Source organism: Anopheles marshallii, chromosome 2, assembly GCF_943734725.1.
Source record: "Anopheles marshallii chromosome 2, idAnoMarsDA_429_01, whole genome shotgun sequence".
In the NCBI taxonomy this organism is placed as follows: domain Eukaryota; kingdom Metazoa; phylum Arthropoda; class Insecta; order Diptera; family Culicidae; genus Anopheles; species Anopheles marshallii.
In genome coordinates this window covers 85330287-85345077 of record NC_071326.1, presented here as the reverse complement: position 1 = coordinate 85345077, position 14791 = coordinate 85330287, and the positions used below count along the sequence as shown (strand labels likewise).

At 44.0% G+C, this 14791-nt stretch overlaps 6 protein-coding genes across 6 annotated transcripts; 4 read left to right on the top strand and 2 right to left on the bottom strand.

Moving 5' to 3' along the window:
• Positions 1 to 814: 814 nt before the first annotated feature.
• On the top strand, positions 815 to 1849 carry LOC128708521 (nucleoporin Nup37). Its single transcript, XM_053803500.1, has 2 exons — positions 815 to 961; positions 1034 to 1849. Exons 1-2 carry the CDS (start codon positions 815 to 817, stop codon positions 1847 to 1849), a joined length of 963 nt encoding a protein of 320 aa, XP_053659475.1.
• A 302-nt stretch (positions 1850 to 2151) lies between these two features.
• LOC128707709 (28S ribosomal protein S2, mitochondrial) lies at positions 2152 to 3019 on the top strand. The gene is made up of 3 exons (XM_053802667.1): positions 2152 to 2179; positions 2249 to 2308; positions 2385 to 3019. The coding sequence occupies exons 1-3, from the start codon at positions 2152 to 2154 to the stop codon at positions 3017 to 3019; spliced, it is 723 nt and encodes a 240-aa protein (XP_053658642.1).
• Positions 3020 to 3088: 69 nt separating this feature from the next.
• On the bottom strand, positions 3089 to 4139 carry LOC128707895 (uncharacterized). Its single transcript, XM_053802852.1, has 4 exons — positions 4082 to 4139; positions 3670 to 4017; positions 3495 to 3602; positions 3089 to 3438 (listed from the first exon to the last, which is right to left on the bottom strand). The coding sequence occupies exons 1-4, from the start codon at positions 4137 to 4139 to the stop codon at positions 3089 to 3091; spliced, it is 864 nt and encodes a 287-aa protein (XP_053658827.1).
• Positions 4140 to 4555: 416 nt separating this feature from the next.
• LOC128718732 (RNA-binding protein 28) lies at positions 4556 to 6406 on the top strand. Its single transcript, XM_053812353.1, has one exon. The coding sequence runs from the start codon at positions 4556 to 4558 to the stop codon at positions 6404 to 6406; it is 1851 nt and encodes a 616-aa protein (XP_053668328.1).
• A 460-nt stretch (positions 6407 to 6866) lies between these two features.
• Positions 6867 to 7570, bottom strand: LOC128707432 (oxysterol-binding protein-related protein 11). The gene is made up of 2 exons (XM_053802384.1): positions 7486 to 7570; positions 6867 to 7420 (listed from the first exon to the last, which is right to left on the bottom strand). The coding sequence occupies exons 1-2, from the start codon at positions 7568 to 7570 to the stop codon at positions 6867 to 6869; spliced, it is 639 nt and encodes a 212-aa protein (XP_053658359.1).
• A 1335-nt stretch (positions 7571 to 8905) lies between these two features.
• On the top strand, positions 8906 to 13305 carry LOC128719768 (polycomb protein suz12). Its single transcript, XM_053813399.1, has 6 exons — positions 8906 to 9110; positions 9237 to 9283; positions 9375 to 11080; positions 11765 to 12122; positions 12208 to 12511; positions 12926 to 13305. The coding sequence occupies exons 1-6, from the start codon at positions 8906 to 8908 to the stop codon at positions 13303 to 13305; spliced, it is 3000 nt and encodes a 999-aa protein (XP_053669374.1).
• The last annotated feature ends 1486 nt before the right edge of the window (positions 13306 to 14791 follow it).

Here is a 14791-nt window from a genome sequence, read left to right as displayed (position 1 = left end):
ATGACTGGTACACTATCAGTGGAGTTGTAAAGTTGAATGAAAAAGTTACGCAAATGATGCAATGTGCATTTTTCGTTACAAAGGAAAACTACTCCAACGAACTCCCCACAGGGAACAACAATTCTCGTGGTTTATGGTCAGCGCCGCGTACGAAATGTTGCCTCGAGGAGTGCATGGCCAGTATCACGGCAGCCGTTCCGTGCCATGTTTCTTTCCAACCCACTTACCGCACACTTTTCCCAACGCGATTACACCGTCAACACTTTGTCATTTCAGTCGGTTAATGTTTGCTGTAGTCACGCCTGTTGGAATAGGAACGATAATCGTGAAAAATGCAGTGGGAACAATTTTGTTAAACGCGGTCTCGCGCTGCGAAATCTTCTTCTTTACGTTTGCTCAAAGCAAACGACATCAGTGGTCGGAGCTCGAACTTCAAACTTGACAGCAGCAGTTTGTCGAGCAGAAATCCGCCAGATGTAAATTTAATTTGTTTGATTGGCCCGCAGTAGGTACGAAAACGTGTTGAAACGACAGGAAATGTGCTATATTACATTCTAGTATTTAATTTAGTTCATTGAAATTGTAAAACAATATTCGTTGAATTTTGTTTTTCGGAAATTTTCGTTTTGGGTGTTTTCTTTCCAGACTTCCGACATTTTTTCGGGAAACTACAGTTACCTTGGATAAGATTGACAGACGGAGACTGATGTCAAAAAGACCGGCATTGCGCGGAATATCGTTTTGTTTGTTTGCTTTCCTGTTGTACGGAATACGGATATTTGGTGAGGATTTCGTTTGAATAAAAGCATCCAATATGGACACGAAAGGATCTCCACCAACGCACACCGTTTCACTGCCGGAGCAAATCATCACTTTCGAACTATCGTCCTACGAATGGTCGCAAAATCTGTTGTGCATTGCGCTGATGGACAAGCTGGTGCTTGGCAGTGTGCGCTTTCCGGTAAGAATGTTTACATTCCCTTTCCACCGCTGTTGCTGCGAATATTGTATCTGAACTGCATGTTTTTTTCAGGAAGAAAACGAAAATGAATCCTTCGAATGGAAACAGTTGAAAGAGATCCACCACAAAAGTCGACCGCATTCGGTAGCGTTTGCTCCAGAAACTTCACTCGCCGTGGTTCCGAAGAAGGTTGTGATTGCTAGTGCTGGATCGGATTATAAAATACGTATTTTCCACAGCGATCTGGATCAACACGATACCGTGCAACTGTTGGAAGGCCATCGGTCCTACGTAAATCACGTAAGCTGGGATCCGGACGGTGAATTCTTGGCATCTTGCAGCGATGATAATAGTTGTGTACTGTGGAAGTGTAAGGAAGAGTATTGCCAGGGTCCTAGTTTTTTCTTCGGTTCTGCCGTCCTGTCCGCCAAATGGCATCCGGAGGAATCAGGACATCTTTTAATTGCGGAAAAATGTGGCGTAGTACACCTGTACAAGGTGCATCTGAAAACGTCGATGCTGTCGGTAGAAACGGACACAAATCCGCTCAGCTACGCTGATTGGAATTTAAGCAACTCGGCGTACGTCGTGGCAATGGCCAGAGGTAATGTTTTCTTCTGGGATTTGAAAAATTCCAGCTGGCCTATCGAAAACAAACCGCTGCACGACGAGTGTGGTCAAATAGTGAAATTTTCTCCACACTCCGAACACGTAGTTGCTAGTATTGGCAAACCAAACGCAACGCTGAAAGTAATACACATGAAAAACAAACTACCCCAAATAGAAGCTAAACTGCTACTGTATGGTGGTCTTTGCTGGCATTATCAATTACCGTACGTTTTGGCCGCTTCCGATCGAAAGCTATGCTTCTGGAAGGTGTTAATTTAAAATGATGTATTTTTTAATGATTCAAATTCCATCTTGCGCGAACATTTTTTCCGTAGTTCTAAACCACTCGTTTGTACTAAAACTACGTTATCTATATAAACCTTAAGTCAAAGCTGATTGCTGTCAACGAAACGAAATAAAAATACATGCCAATAAACAGCACGCGTATAGAATTTTGCTGCTCTTATCCAAAACAATTCAATCGAAGCGGGAGTTCCTCCGTGTGATTTGTTGCATTTAACTCATTTTATTTGTAAGCAGTACTAACGCCTTCACGAGTATTTATACATCACGCTAGAAAAATGCTTCTGCGTAGAGTTTTCGCTGCTGGTAAGATCAGAAGTAGTGGCCCTATCGCACCGGTACATTACGTCATGATTTTTTGTTATTTTATTGTAGGTATTCCACGATCGTTGTCCACTGCTACGATGCCGGAACAGTTGGTCACATCGGAAAGAGGTTTGTTTGTGACAAATCAATCATTTTTCTATTGATGCACATTAATCTGTTTTCTGTGACCTTGCTTCACCGACAGCCTCCGACGTGTTAAACCATCCGGATTATTTTGATGTTCATAAGCTTTTCACTATTGAAGATTTGTTTAAAGCTCGAGTTCACCTGGGCCACAAGGAAGGTACGCTGAACGACAACATGAAAGGCTATTTGTACGGCAGCCGTTTGGGTCATTGTATCATCGATCTGGACAAAACGGTGGAATATCTGCGCACCGCCTTGAACGTAGCCGCCCATATTGCATATCGGGATGGAATTATTTTATTCTTCAATCGGAACGCACTCAACGCACACAGAGTGGAACAAACGGCTAAAGACTGTGGCGAATTTGCGCATACGCGCTATTGGCGAGGCGGTGTATTTACCAACGCTAAGGTTCAGTTTGGAGCCGTGACGCGTTTGCCGGATTTGTGTATATTTTTAAACACCATGAACAACGTTCTCGATATGCACACGGCCGTCCGTGATGCAGCCAAGATGAATATTCCAACGATCGGGATCGTTGATACCAATTGCAATCCAAATCTGATCACTTATCCCGTACCCGGTAACGATGATACTCCGGCCGCGATCGAGTTGTATTGCAAACTGTTCAAAAAAGCCATTCTTGTGGGAAAGGAGAAACGAAAGGCGGACGCCGCTAACGGAACTCAGTGAAGAAACACATTTGTTATTAACCAACTAAGTAGATTAAAAGCTAGCCTTTAAAGAGACAAATCAAGCACATCAAAAGGTGTCTCCTTTATTACTAGCATTACCCTCCCATTCTAGGGTTTCAAATTGCACCTCGTTGGTAGTTTCATCGATATAGGCGAGAACGCATAGCTTATTCACCACCACTGAAAGGCGACAAACGCGAATCAGATACTTAGCGTCTAACTTTTGGCTCACTCCATTCTGCAGCACGTGTACCATATGTGATGCGTGGAAATACATTGGATCGCCCGGATACAGCAAAAAATCACACCCAAACGCATCTCCAGTCGTTATGCAACCTCCTTGCCGCCAGAGCGATGCAAAAATGCGATATTTCACGCACTCTTCAGTACTCAAATCTAGCGAACACTCTGAAAAGCCTTTAAAACCATAACATTACAAAGACGCGAAAGGTTACGCGACTCATCATGCTTACCAAGCGCGATCAAATGTTTCGTTGGAATCTGTACCATCGTATCAAACTGCTCTTTCATTATCCTTTCTCTTTCCTCGCTGACCAATTGTTCAGCATCCAGGTTGATATCTGGAAGGAACATGAAGAGGATATTAGAAACATGCTTCATTTGTATTAAATAGTTTCCAAGGTTTACCTTCCTCTTTAACTCCTGCTTTGAGCAGTTTCTTACGCTTGCCTTCAATAATCTTTGGTAAATGTTTTTGGAATGCTTCAAGTCGTTTCTCAATTGCTGGCATGCGTAATTCTTCCTTCTGTCGCTCAACCATTCCGGCGTAAAGGTGTGTTTCCTCATCAGAAGGTGGTCGTTGCAATGCGCTATTTTGATCTACCAGCCAAATCATTTCTTTCTCTAGAAGTAATTTTAGTTCCCATCTGGATAAAGCTACAGGCATCCCTTGTTGGTTGACATTCCTTGGATGGGAGACGGGAACGCCGATTAGATTCCCGACGATTCGACATTCAAATCGAAGTTTTAGATAGTCTACAACGACAAGCGATTGTAACCAATGTTAATGTTCAGTAGTGAGGTAGAGAAGAGGATTTACCTTCAGCATCAAATATTAAACCACGACCATGCATGTAACTCACTGCAATCCGGCTCATGGTGGCACGTTTTGTGCATAAACGTTTGTGCACCGAACACAATTTGTTTACACTTTTAGTACATGTAATCATAAACAAGGTGTATTGACCGTATTGACCGATTCAAAACGCCAAAAATCTTTGACTTCTACTTAATTTTTTAGGGAAATATAGCAAAAAAAATATCATAATTGTATGGTTATTGTATTTTTTTTATAAATTTTAATTACATTTTTAACTTTAAATGTCCTTGCGCATATCTTCTTTGTACTCACCTTTGGATTGTAATCGAAGGCCGGCGGTTTGACAGTTGCGAGATCAACACAAACTTGCCCACAACGTGTTTCTTGTCGTGTCCGGATTTGCAAATAAGAAGGCGGCAGGCGTCTTTTTTCATAACTTAATCACTATTTGTGTTCTGGCAGTGTGGTTTTAAAATGATAACGGAAAGTTCGGAGAACCACACATCCGGCAAGTTCAGTAAAAATGAACTTCGCAGGCGCAGTCGCACGTACCTTCACCGGCAGTGTCGCATTATCATTCGTAACCTATCGTACAAAATCACGGAAAACATGCTGCGCAGTGAATTCGAAAGGTTTGGCAATCTCGAGGAAGTTAATATTCTTAAGCGGGAGGATGGAAAGCTGGTTGGCTGTGCGTTCCTGCAATTTTCCCAGCGAGAAGAGTCTGACCGGGCCATTCAGGAGATGGATAGTCACATTTTCATGGGAAGGAAGATAGAGGTGCATTATGCTAAAGATAAAGCGGACTATTCCAGGATAAAAAAAGAGAAAATCAAAGAGGAAGATGCCGTTAAAATTGAAGACGATGATGGTGTTCAAATTAAGGAGGAAGAGGATGATGATGATGATGATGAAGATGACGAGGACGAGGACGACTACACTGATGACGATGATGAGAACGAGGACGATGACATCGATGAGGATGTGGATGAAAAACCTCCGAAAGGGTTAAAATCCTCCATTAAAAAAGAGAAACGGCACAACGAGGTTGAGGAAGAACGAGAAGTGTTTGTGAAGAATCTACCCTACGAGGTGGATGCAAGCGAATTGATGGAGATAATGTCTCAGTTTGGCAAAGTGGAGAAAGCTCTAATCAACAAGGAGCGCATATCGGGACACTCGAAAGGAACTGCGTTTGTAATATTCAGGCGGAAAGACTCGGCTGAAATCAGCTGCCGTCAAAGCCTCAAGCTGAGAGTGCACGATCAGTACATCGAAATTATGCCAGCGCTGCGCAAGGCCGACATCATGAATCGTGAGAAGGTAAAGCAAGCGAAAGATTCACGAAATCTGTACCTACTCAAGGAAGGATTGATCATGGCTGGTTCGCCCGCAGCAAAGGACGTATCAAAGGGAGACATGGCACAAAGATTGCGCTTAGAACAGCGCAGTAACGAGATGCTAAAAAACTTTAATCGTTTTGTCTCGCGGGAACGGCTAACCATACACAACCTCCCACAGAGCTACACAAATGAGGAGCTGCGAAAAATGATCATCAAAAACACGTCGTGCAAACCAAAGGAATGTCGTGTGATGCAAGAGAATCGTCAATCGTTCGGTAATGCAATGAGCAAATCACGTGGGTATGGCTTTGTTTCGTTTGCAAAGCACGAAATAGCACTGGAAGTGCTACGAAAGCTCAACAACAATCCGGCCATTTTCGGAAAGAACAGTAGACCCATCGTTTCGTTCAGTATCGAAGATCGTATCGTTTACAACATTAGACAGAAGCGGTTGGAAAAATCAAGGCTGAATAATCCTACCTACCAGAAGAAAATGGAAGAGCTGAAAGCGAAACGGTTGCAAAAAGCGCAATCCCGAAAGGAAACGCGGCGCAACACGCTGGAACAGTTGGCTGTGGCCCCGGTTACATTGTTGCAAAAGCTTAATGCTAAGTCGAGGGCCGTTGACTTGGCACAGAAAAAGAAACAACGCAAACGTGACGTTGAAGAGACACCGTTCGCGGGAGAGTTAGCGCAGGAGGGCAAGAAGGGCATCCGATCGACCCGTAAGATATCCATCCAGGCCAAAACACACTTGAAGCGTATTAATCAGGAGCGCAAGGAAGAGAAAAAGAAGCGCACCAAGCAGGAACACGCGCGGAATCGGAAGGCCAAGGAGGGTGTGAAAAAGGTGAAACCGAAGATGAACATTAGCGAGTTGAAAAAAGAAGATGCGTTCTTCAAAGAGGCCATCGGAAAGTACAAAAACATGATCAGCCAAGTAAACAAAAAATCGGTACGAAGCAAATGGTACAGCGAATAGTTCCGAGAAAGCATGCCTCGTTTGGTGAAAAGTTATTTTTCTGTAACGAGCAATAAAAAGTACACAATAAATGGTTGAACAACCGAATCGATCGATTCAGATTTATTATTGAGAAGTTCTTATCTAATAAGTAACCACGATTTACGAGAATGTAACTACAACAATTAGAAAAGAACTTACATAAATATGTAACACATAGCACAATCAGTTATATGCCTTCAGTTAGTGTTTGTTACATGCATATTCGAGGGATTTTTATTATTGGGAACAATCCGACTGGTTGCGTGTAAACCGGTTAAATGCCTGTCTTTAACATGGAGATTGTATCCGAAAAAAAATAATAGCTCCAGGGAAAGAACTACTTAGCTCATTCGCCCTAAACTATTCATCCGGAGATTCCGTCCACCTTCTTTCAGTAAGAATTTCTATTACACCCATCACGGGACAAAGGACGCTTGGGCTAGAAACTTTGCTCCAGTCGCGAATCTGGCACTAGCTCCTGATGTCTTTGTAACAGGCCCAGACACTGTAGCAAACAGTGCGTACTTGCGGCGGACAGTGCCTTCACCATGAGCAGATCCGGATCCGTGCTCGACAGCGGACCGTTCAAATTCTCGATAGCACGTGCGAGGGCAGCATTGCTTAGTTCCGTCTGTTGCAACTGTTGCCTAGCGGCACCGAACGCATCGTGCGCTGCTAGCTGATCGCGCGGTGGAAGTGCCGTCCCAGTAGAATTCGAATGACTTTCAACTACCGCCCGTAACCCATCTACCCATTCTTGACGGGCCCGAGCATCTACAGCCCGCAACTTCAGCATATCTCCGGAGGCGCAGTTGACAGTGAAAGTTTTGGAGTCTTCATCGCTTGGACAGATCACGGCCCCGGCTAGGTGTACCTGTCCACGGGGAGCGCTACCGACGATGTGGGTGTTTGAATCTTCTCCGGTCGGTTCACACAGATAGTAGCTTAGCAGTCCGCCCTGCCCATCCACACTAAACCAACGATACTGCCAGCCTGCAAACAAATTATATAGCTTTAATGATTTTGGAACGATGCGCTAACGACATGATTGATGCTACCTTTCACTACGTTTGTGTACTTATACAGCTGACCGCTGAGTTGTTGGCGATTCATGCTCAGGACTTTGTTCAAGTTTGATTCCATTCTTGGCACACTAGCTGTGCTCACGGATTTGTATGATTTAAGACGGTCTTACGTTGTAGAGACTTTAAGGATTCTATGAATAATCTGCTGATGCACCGGATTGCATTTGTAGCTAAAAGTTTACGAATGTAATCAATCCGATAGGAATGTGATGACAGCACTGAACAAGATTATTAAATGATAGAAGCAGGGGCTCGTGCTTTAGTATTATTTTCTTTTTCAACAAACAACATTTCCAGTTTTGGAAGGTGATCGGAGATTGAGCAAAATTGACGAAAATATTTGTTTTTGTCCGCCATTAGCAGAATATAAACGTTTTTCAGCACAATAGTTTAGTACAAAACCAGGTACATGCACAAAGGCACAGGGTAGTCCCGAAAGAATAATACCCAGAACGGCACTTCATCAACCTAAACAATGCCCACAACAATTAAAATGTTTCCTTTCGTTGTTTCGCTATTTTCGCTATGTCCCCTTGATGTGAGAGTGCATTTTCCGTAGCTGACCAATTGAATTCCGCTAACGGTTGCAGTCACCTTGACCAGCCTGCTGTCATTTGCTGAACAGGGTTTTTGTACTAAAAAGTTCTAAGCGTCACCCACTGTCAAGCACAGCCTTTTTGAGCGGGTAGGTAATGCAGATTACCGTAATATTCTAGCCAGACTCCGCAAGGAATCTGAAAAATAAGCTTACCCACATCTATCCGCTTCCTTCGTCTTCGAAAGCAGTTCATCGCTCAAGAAAGAACGGTAATGGTGTCATTTGTAGCACTGTGAACGCTGGAGAGTGAAATTGTTCGGGATGTGTGCTGATACAGTGTGCTTTGCTGTGCTGCACCGTGAAGAAGCGTAACAAAGTGTTCTGTGCCTGCTGTTGCTGCCGCCGCGTTCCTCCGTGTTTCCTTTTGCGGGAAAAATTACGCCCTGCTAGCGGTGGATAGTTTTCAAAACTTTCGCGATTGTTAGTGTAATATCTTGTATGAGCGGCAAGTAGGAAAATTATCCGTATGGATAAAAAAGTCACACAGGAGAAAAACGCGAATATCGCCCATAGATAAAGCACATCAGGCTTCAGAATAGGATGTGCTGATTAGTGTGAGTGAAACAGCAGGTGTTGAAAACCCCATACGCTCTCAGCGGAAGGCAAGCCGTGTATTTCTGACACTTTTGCGTGAGTGTGTGCGTGCGTGCCTCACCATACAGCACCATTGTTTTGCTTGGCTACTTGCTGGATGGTAAATAATCGCAACGGCACAAAATTCGTCCGTCTGCCGTGTAGCATAGCTACCGGTTCCAGAAGAATTGTTCAATCCGACGGCGTACAAACAACGGAACAATGGAAAAGCAGGCAAGGAAGCACGCAGACGTCTCACCGACTGGCAGTAGCAACACTCCGTCGTCTTCGAGCAGCAGCAGCAGCAGCAAAACCAGAAAGAACAACCCACTGAAGAAGAAAGAAAAGGACGCGGAAGTAATGGGCAGACCAGCGCGAAACGAGATGATAAGTGCTGATCACGAGGCTTTCATACAAGCTTTTGAAAGTGAGTATTTTGAACTAAATCCTTAGCGAACAAAACATTCCACTAGGCTGAAACTGTGCATTATCAATGCCATTTTTGGAGAAAAAAAACTAAAGCCATACATTTGTTAATTTGTTTTTTTTTTAGAACCAACGCAAATCTATCGATTTCTTCGCACGAGAAATGTTCTTAAGGTGAGCAGTCGAATACTATACTCAATAGGGCCTGAAGGTTATATCCATTAAACTGACCGTTTTCTACTCATTATTTCCATCATGCTGCTAGCCAATTTTTCTTCAACGCAATCTGACCTACATGCGTAATCGCATGTCCCGATCTCACAAATCCCGCAAGTCTTTCAAAATTGACTCGATGCTTGCACAAAAGATGACCAAACTGCGCGGGGAAAAACCTAACGATATAACCATGTCCGACGGTTACTTGACGCTGATTTTTCTTGGATTTTTCGACGAGCGGAATCAGTCGATGCGGAACGGTGCTGACAGCAACGGGATCGTATTGCCATTGAAAAGCTCCTTCACCGAGGAAACGCATGACGACGGCGAGAACGGTTCCGAATATGGTCGCAAATGTGTACAGGTAGAGACGAACTTACTGAAGATAGCGCACACCAAACGCAAAGATATGGTGGCCACACAGATGCAGTTGACTGTCGGTAAGTCGCAGGTATTGGTCAACCCGAAAGATGACCAGCAATCGACTGCTAGTGGCAGTAGCAGCGGCGGTCTTGGTGTCGATGATAAACCACCGATCGTGAGCATACCAACAGATTCGTTTAACACCAATAGTGTTATGAACAATGTGACTGGTCCGCTGGTGTCTTTCATTCTGCGCTTCCGCGTACAGTACATGGTGCCGAGCACGAATGCGAATGGTACCAGGGAACAACAATATCTGACAAATGGGACCGGAAGCGACGGAGAGGAACCGTCCGCTAAACGACAGAAGTTGCACGGTTACAGCAAAATGTACAGTACGGAATTGACACTGTTCGATAAGTACGGTCGCTGCCTACTCAAAGATGCCGACTACGAGCTGACGGTGCGGGAAATCATATCACATCAAAAATCGGTCGCTGTGAAATATGGATCACCAATGAAGAACCGCTGCTGGTCTAGTTTTACCGATGCGTGTGAGAACTATATGCCTTCGGACGACTGTAGCAAAAGTGACACCGTACCACCGACCAGTGAAGATTTTATAGATCGCTACGGAGAGATGATCAAACCCATGCTCAAAGTTCGGCTGCAGTGGACCAAAGAACCTCCGCACGGTTTCGAAACTGCCGGTGCCGAGATCAAGCTGGAGAACGGGTATAGCGATAAGGAGAACCACAAACCACCGTCCCCTTCGGCGACGGACTCGTTCAAGAAAGGACTGAATATCAATATTAACAATAACAGCATTCTAACGCCAGCGGCAGCAGCTGGCCATCTAGATGACGCCGAGCAATCGTTGAGCGAGGACAATGAGGCGGAAGATTCATCGACGAACGACGTTAATGCGGATTTGGCTCTTGTGTCTGCAAACATGAGTATGCCAAAGAGCGTGAACGATGCAAAATGTGTGGTCTATCACTTCATGCACAACAACTATTCGCGCCAGCAGACGGAAAATATGGACGGATTCACCTGTCCGTGGTGTTGCTTAAGCTGCGGCATGCTTTACTCACTGCTGAAGCATCTGAAGCTATGCCATGCACGGTTTACCTTTAACTACGTGCCCATCCCGGAAGGTGCTCGTATCGATGTGACGATCAACGAGTTGTACGATGGTTCGTACAATGGATCGCCGCACGATTTGCTCGGACCCGCGACAGCTTACACGGTGCGTGACCCGTTACGCCGGACGGTTGTTACCAACCTGCTCGTCTGTCGGCCCCGGCGACCAAAGCCGAGTCTTGCGGAATTTATCGATAACGATGAAAACGAATTCGATAGCCAGCGACCGTACATTACCGGTCACAGCAGGTAAGGCAAAATGTCCATTTGGGATGGATTTGTATAGAAAAACTTACGATAAACAAGACACATTAGTATGAAGCGAAACACCCAAACTACTGTTTTCAATCGGCATATCGTTTGGATCCATCAATTCAGAGTAGCTTTCTCGTGATTTTCACTACGTTTTTGTGCAAGAATTGATCATTTCTTTGGAATTTTTTGATTACAGGGTTTTTGAGATTGATTGGTTAGGACATTTTAGGATTTACTTTGAAATTGTTGAAACCTTCTCGTATGTTATGTTTTAACCAATTCGATTCTATGCAAAGTTTCTCAGCTCACACCCCGTTCTTGGAATACTTCCTAACTGATAGATGTGTCAGTTGAGAATGCTTTTTTGCACGATGAAATTCCGTTTACCAAGCCCAAACTTGCGAAAGGCACCCCATCTTTCCTGCATATTTCACAACCACTACAAAAAAACCCATAAATGGCGCCATCTCTCACACTTGAACTCGAAACCCTGCAAACAATCACACAACCACATGCCTACCTTCATTGGGTTTGCTGTATCTGTTGCACATCCTTTGTAAGTTCTTAGCACAAGAGCACGCTTGTGGCTTTCGTGGAATTCAAACTAACACTTTCTGTCAGTCACGCGGGAACCGACAAGCACAAGATTAAGAGATGAAACTGTGTTCTTTCTGTCAGAATGTATCATCACACCATGACCTGCCTGCCGGTGTATCCCAGAGAGCTCGATATCGATTCGGAAGGCGAAAGTGATCCACTTTGGTTGCAACAGAAAACCATGCAGATGATCGACGAGTTTACCGACGTGAACGAGGGCGAAAAGGAACTGATGAAGATGTGGAATCTGCACGTGATGAAGTACGGTTACGTTGGCGATTGCCAGATACCGGTCGCGCTAGAAATGTTCATCGATCTCCGTGGGCGCGAACTGATGGCGCGTAATCTATACCGTAACTTTGTGCTGCACATGTGCTCGATGTTTGACTTCGGGTTGGTATCGGCCGACGTCATGCAGCGCATCATTCGAAAGCTGCGGGTAAGCAAAACGAAAATGGCGCTAATCATGGAATTGTAAATCACCCATGCGGCTATGTTTTCCATCCCATTTCTTGTCATTGTAGAAAATTCCAGCAAATGATACGGAACTGCAACAGATGGTAAAACAATCGAGAACCGAGCAGATGAACTACTGGAACAATGTGACCGTGCACAAGCAACAGACGGTCAAGGCGGAACTCAGACACGGCAACGGTGAGCGCACTGCCGGTACAGGCGCTGGCACGTCCATCTCGGGTAGTTCGTCATACCATCAACACCACAAGTCTGGTCATGGTGGCAGTGGTAGCGGTCCGTCAAACACCGGCGATGGGCAGCAACGCAAAGTTAAGCCCACCATTACGCCAGCGAAAAACACGGATCCCGGAGGTTGGTAATCATTTTCATCAGTGAACATAGTTTCCGCAAGGAAGCTTTTACAGTGTCCAGATTTTGTTCCTTTCACCAAATTATCCACTAGATAGGCAGCTTCTAGGGACGGATCGTTGATGGAACGATCCACAGAATGTTTATACCTTTTTGGTTACTGTACATGTTTGGTTATGTTGGGTTTTATTGTTTTATTCTCTTACACACATAATTCGTTTGCGCTTTCTTGTTTGCTTCTGGTTTACTAACTTTTGTTTCTCTTTTTTCTTTTTCTTTTCATTATATCTTTTGTGTTCTCATGTTTGTGTTTGCCATTCTCACAACCGTTTTTGCGGCTTTTTTGCACTGCTGCGCTTCACATTATTGGTTCTCGTTCGATGTGTAATAATTGTCGCCGGTTGCGCATAATGGTAGCCATACTACCAAGACGCCGTCGAAGTGCTGGTAACATGGAAAAGGGGGGTACGTCCACCCCACCGGCCAACGGCAAAACCGGTGGCACCGTTTCGCAATCATCATCGAGCAAGACCACTAATGGACCTTCACATTCCACTGGCACGATGGCGAAGCCACCACCATTGGGTTCAGGGAAAGCATCCACATCATCTGCCACTGTGGGCAGGAAATCATCAACCGCTACTAAATCCACTGCCTCGCCTTCCGCCTCATCCAGCACCACCCAGAACAAATACAACCATACCCACCCGATGGCCACATTTTCCGCTATAATGACCCGAAGAAAATCTCTTTCTTTAGGTTCGCATCTTCTGCTCCGAAAGCGGTCCCTCAACTGATGCTGGCTCCGATTGGGGGCTGTGGAACACACTTGCGGATAGTTGGTGGGTGAAGTACGTGAAGTAACTAACAAAAGCACGCAAGGGCGAAAGGTCGAACGCGTATATTTTAAACAAATGTACATTTAGCGCTTGTGAACGACGCGGCACACAGTGTGTGGGATTGCACGGAAATTCGTAGTTGTCGTTCGAATAGCATATTTTTATAGATACGTACTAGCCATATAAGCAAGCAACAGTTTAGAAAAGCGTAAAGTGAAGAACAAGCTTTATTCCGGGGGCGAAGAAAGGTAACTGAAAACAGGATATTCTGAACAGTAGATAATTGTCAGGCGAAAATTGATTCTTTTTACAATGAGCTCCTAAAGTGGTAAAAGACAAAGATGCACATTTGTAATAATCCGAGATAAACCAGTGAAAATCAGGCAAAAAAGGAAGACGGGTGTTTCTTTCCAGCACACAACTCAGCTTCTTTATACATGAATGAACTATAACAATATTAGGCACAACAGATATAAACAAAAAACAAACAAACGAACTCTTATATGCAGGAATATTTCTCGGGAAAGTAGTGAAAATAATTAAAGAAAGCTATATGATGTAGTTAAGGCATATAATAGTGTCTTTTTGAGGAGTTGCGACATCCTGTGGTAGATTAAATCATAATTGCATATATACCTCGGAAAGATGCGGGACAGATGTTTTGCTACCATTGCGACATTGTTCTCCCTTCGTTGTCTTTTTCTCCGACTAGCCATTACTTTTTTGACTCGTTGTCTATGGTAAAACAATTATTGTCGAATGTTGTGGAAATTTTGAGCAAAGGAAAATGGAGTGTCCAATGCCCGCGGAGGAATGGAAGGATGGTCGTGTTCAGGCTCCAATCACTGCCATTTGTCTGACTAACTAACTCCTCCCTCTTGAACACGGGAACTATGACTGATTGTAAAAGTTAGGAGTTGTTCAGTAATCCAAAAACGGAATGCACGGACTGTTTAGTTTGCTTGATTGTTTTTTTTGCATCTCCATCTATTTGCACATAGTTTGGCCTACAACGGAAAGATAGCGTATGCGCTGGAAGCAGGCTTTTGCATTTTTCTTATTTTGACCCACTCTTGCATACCGTAATATGATGATAGGTTCTGTTGGGCGCAACGAAACGTGCGGAACTTATGTATACAAAAAGGCAGTCATAGAAAACTGTTCCCACGCTGTTTTTTTTTTATCTGTACTGGCTATATTTTTATGACAATCTTGTCACAATATGCAATTGTTTTTTTTCTCAATATGTACAAGCAAAATTAGTTAACGGAAAAGGCACTAATTTAGAGGAATTGTAGAGTTTCTTTTGCGAATTATAGGACTATGTATTTTACGTTTCCCTTTTATTAGCGCCCTGCCACTGTTTTTAGTGTCGAATTTAAACAAAGACGCAATAAAAAGAAAAACTTAGACGAACAATATTGAAACTGAAACATGGCTTTAT